This window comes from Colobus angolensis, unplaced genomic scaffold (assembly GCF_000951035.1).
Source record: "Colobus angolensis palliatus isolate OR3802 unplaced genomic scaffold, Cang.pa_1.0 Scaffold62, whole genome shotgun sequence".
Lineage (NCBI taxonomy): Eukaryota > Metazoa > Chordata > Mammalia > Primates > Cercopithecidae > Colobus > Colobus angolensis.
The window spans coordinates 2,368,885-2,369,342 of record NW_012119821.1 but is presented as its reverse complement, the minus strand read 5'-3'; the positions used below and the strand labels follow the sequence as shown (position 1 = coordinate 2,369,342).

At 70.7% G+C, this 458-nt stretch overlaps 1 protein-coding gene across 1 annotated transcript in view; it reads left to right on the top strand.

Moving 5' to 3' along the window:
- Nucleotides 1-458, top strand: part of LOC105527413 — a 3,910-nt gene that overhangs the window by 698 nt on the left and 2,754 nt on the right. The window contains exon 2 of the mRNA XM_011963733.1: nt 9-248. Within this exon, the coding sequence (XP_011819123.1) occupies nt 9-248 (240 nt within the window). The remainder of the gene's footprint in view (nt 1-8; nt 249-458) is intronic.

Here is a 458-nt window from a genome sequence, read left to right as displayed (position 1 = left end):
GCTCGCAGCCCGGGTGTCCCGGCGGCTGCGGAAGGCAAAGCGGCCGCCTGTTCTGTATTGCGTGGCATCTCCGAAATAAGCCACGAGGGGACTTTCGGGCGATGTGGGGGCCAGCTGGGCAGCAGGAGGGGCTCCCGGACCCCGCGGGGCGGGGGCGCAGCGTCAGAAGCCGGAAAGGAGGGCGGGGCGTTGGCCGAGGGGGCGCGCCCCACGCAGCCGGGGCTCCCCACGCGTGTGACTTCCAGTGGGTGACCTCGCCTGTCTGGGCGCGGAGCCTGGAGGGAGGGTCCGCCCAGCCAGTGAATAGGCTCGGAGCGTGGGACCGGGGTCAGCCCGCAGTCAGAGCGTGTGGTCGGTAAACAGCGGCCGCAGCTTCGTTCGCCCTGCCCTGGCCTTTTCAGGCCTCCTTCCAGGTCCGTAGCTGCTGCTGCTCCCGGCCGGGAACATGTGAAGCAGCC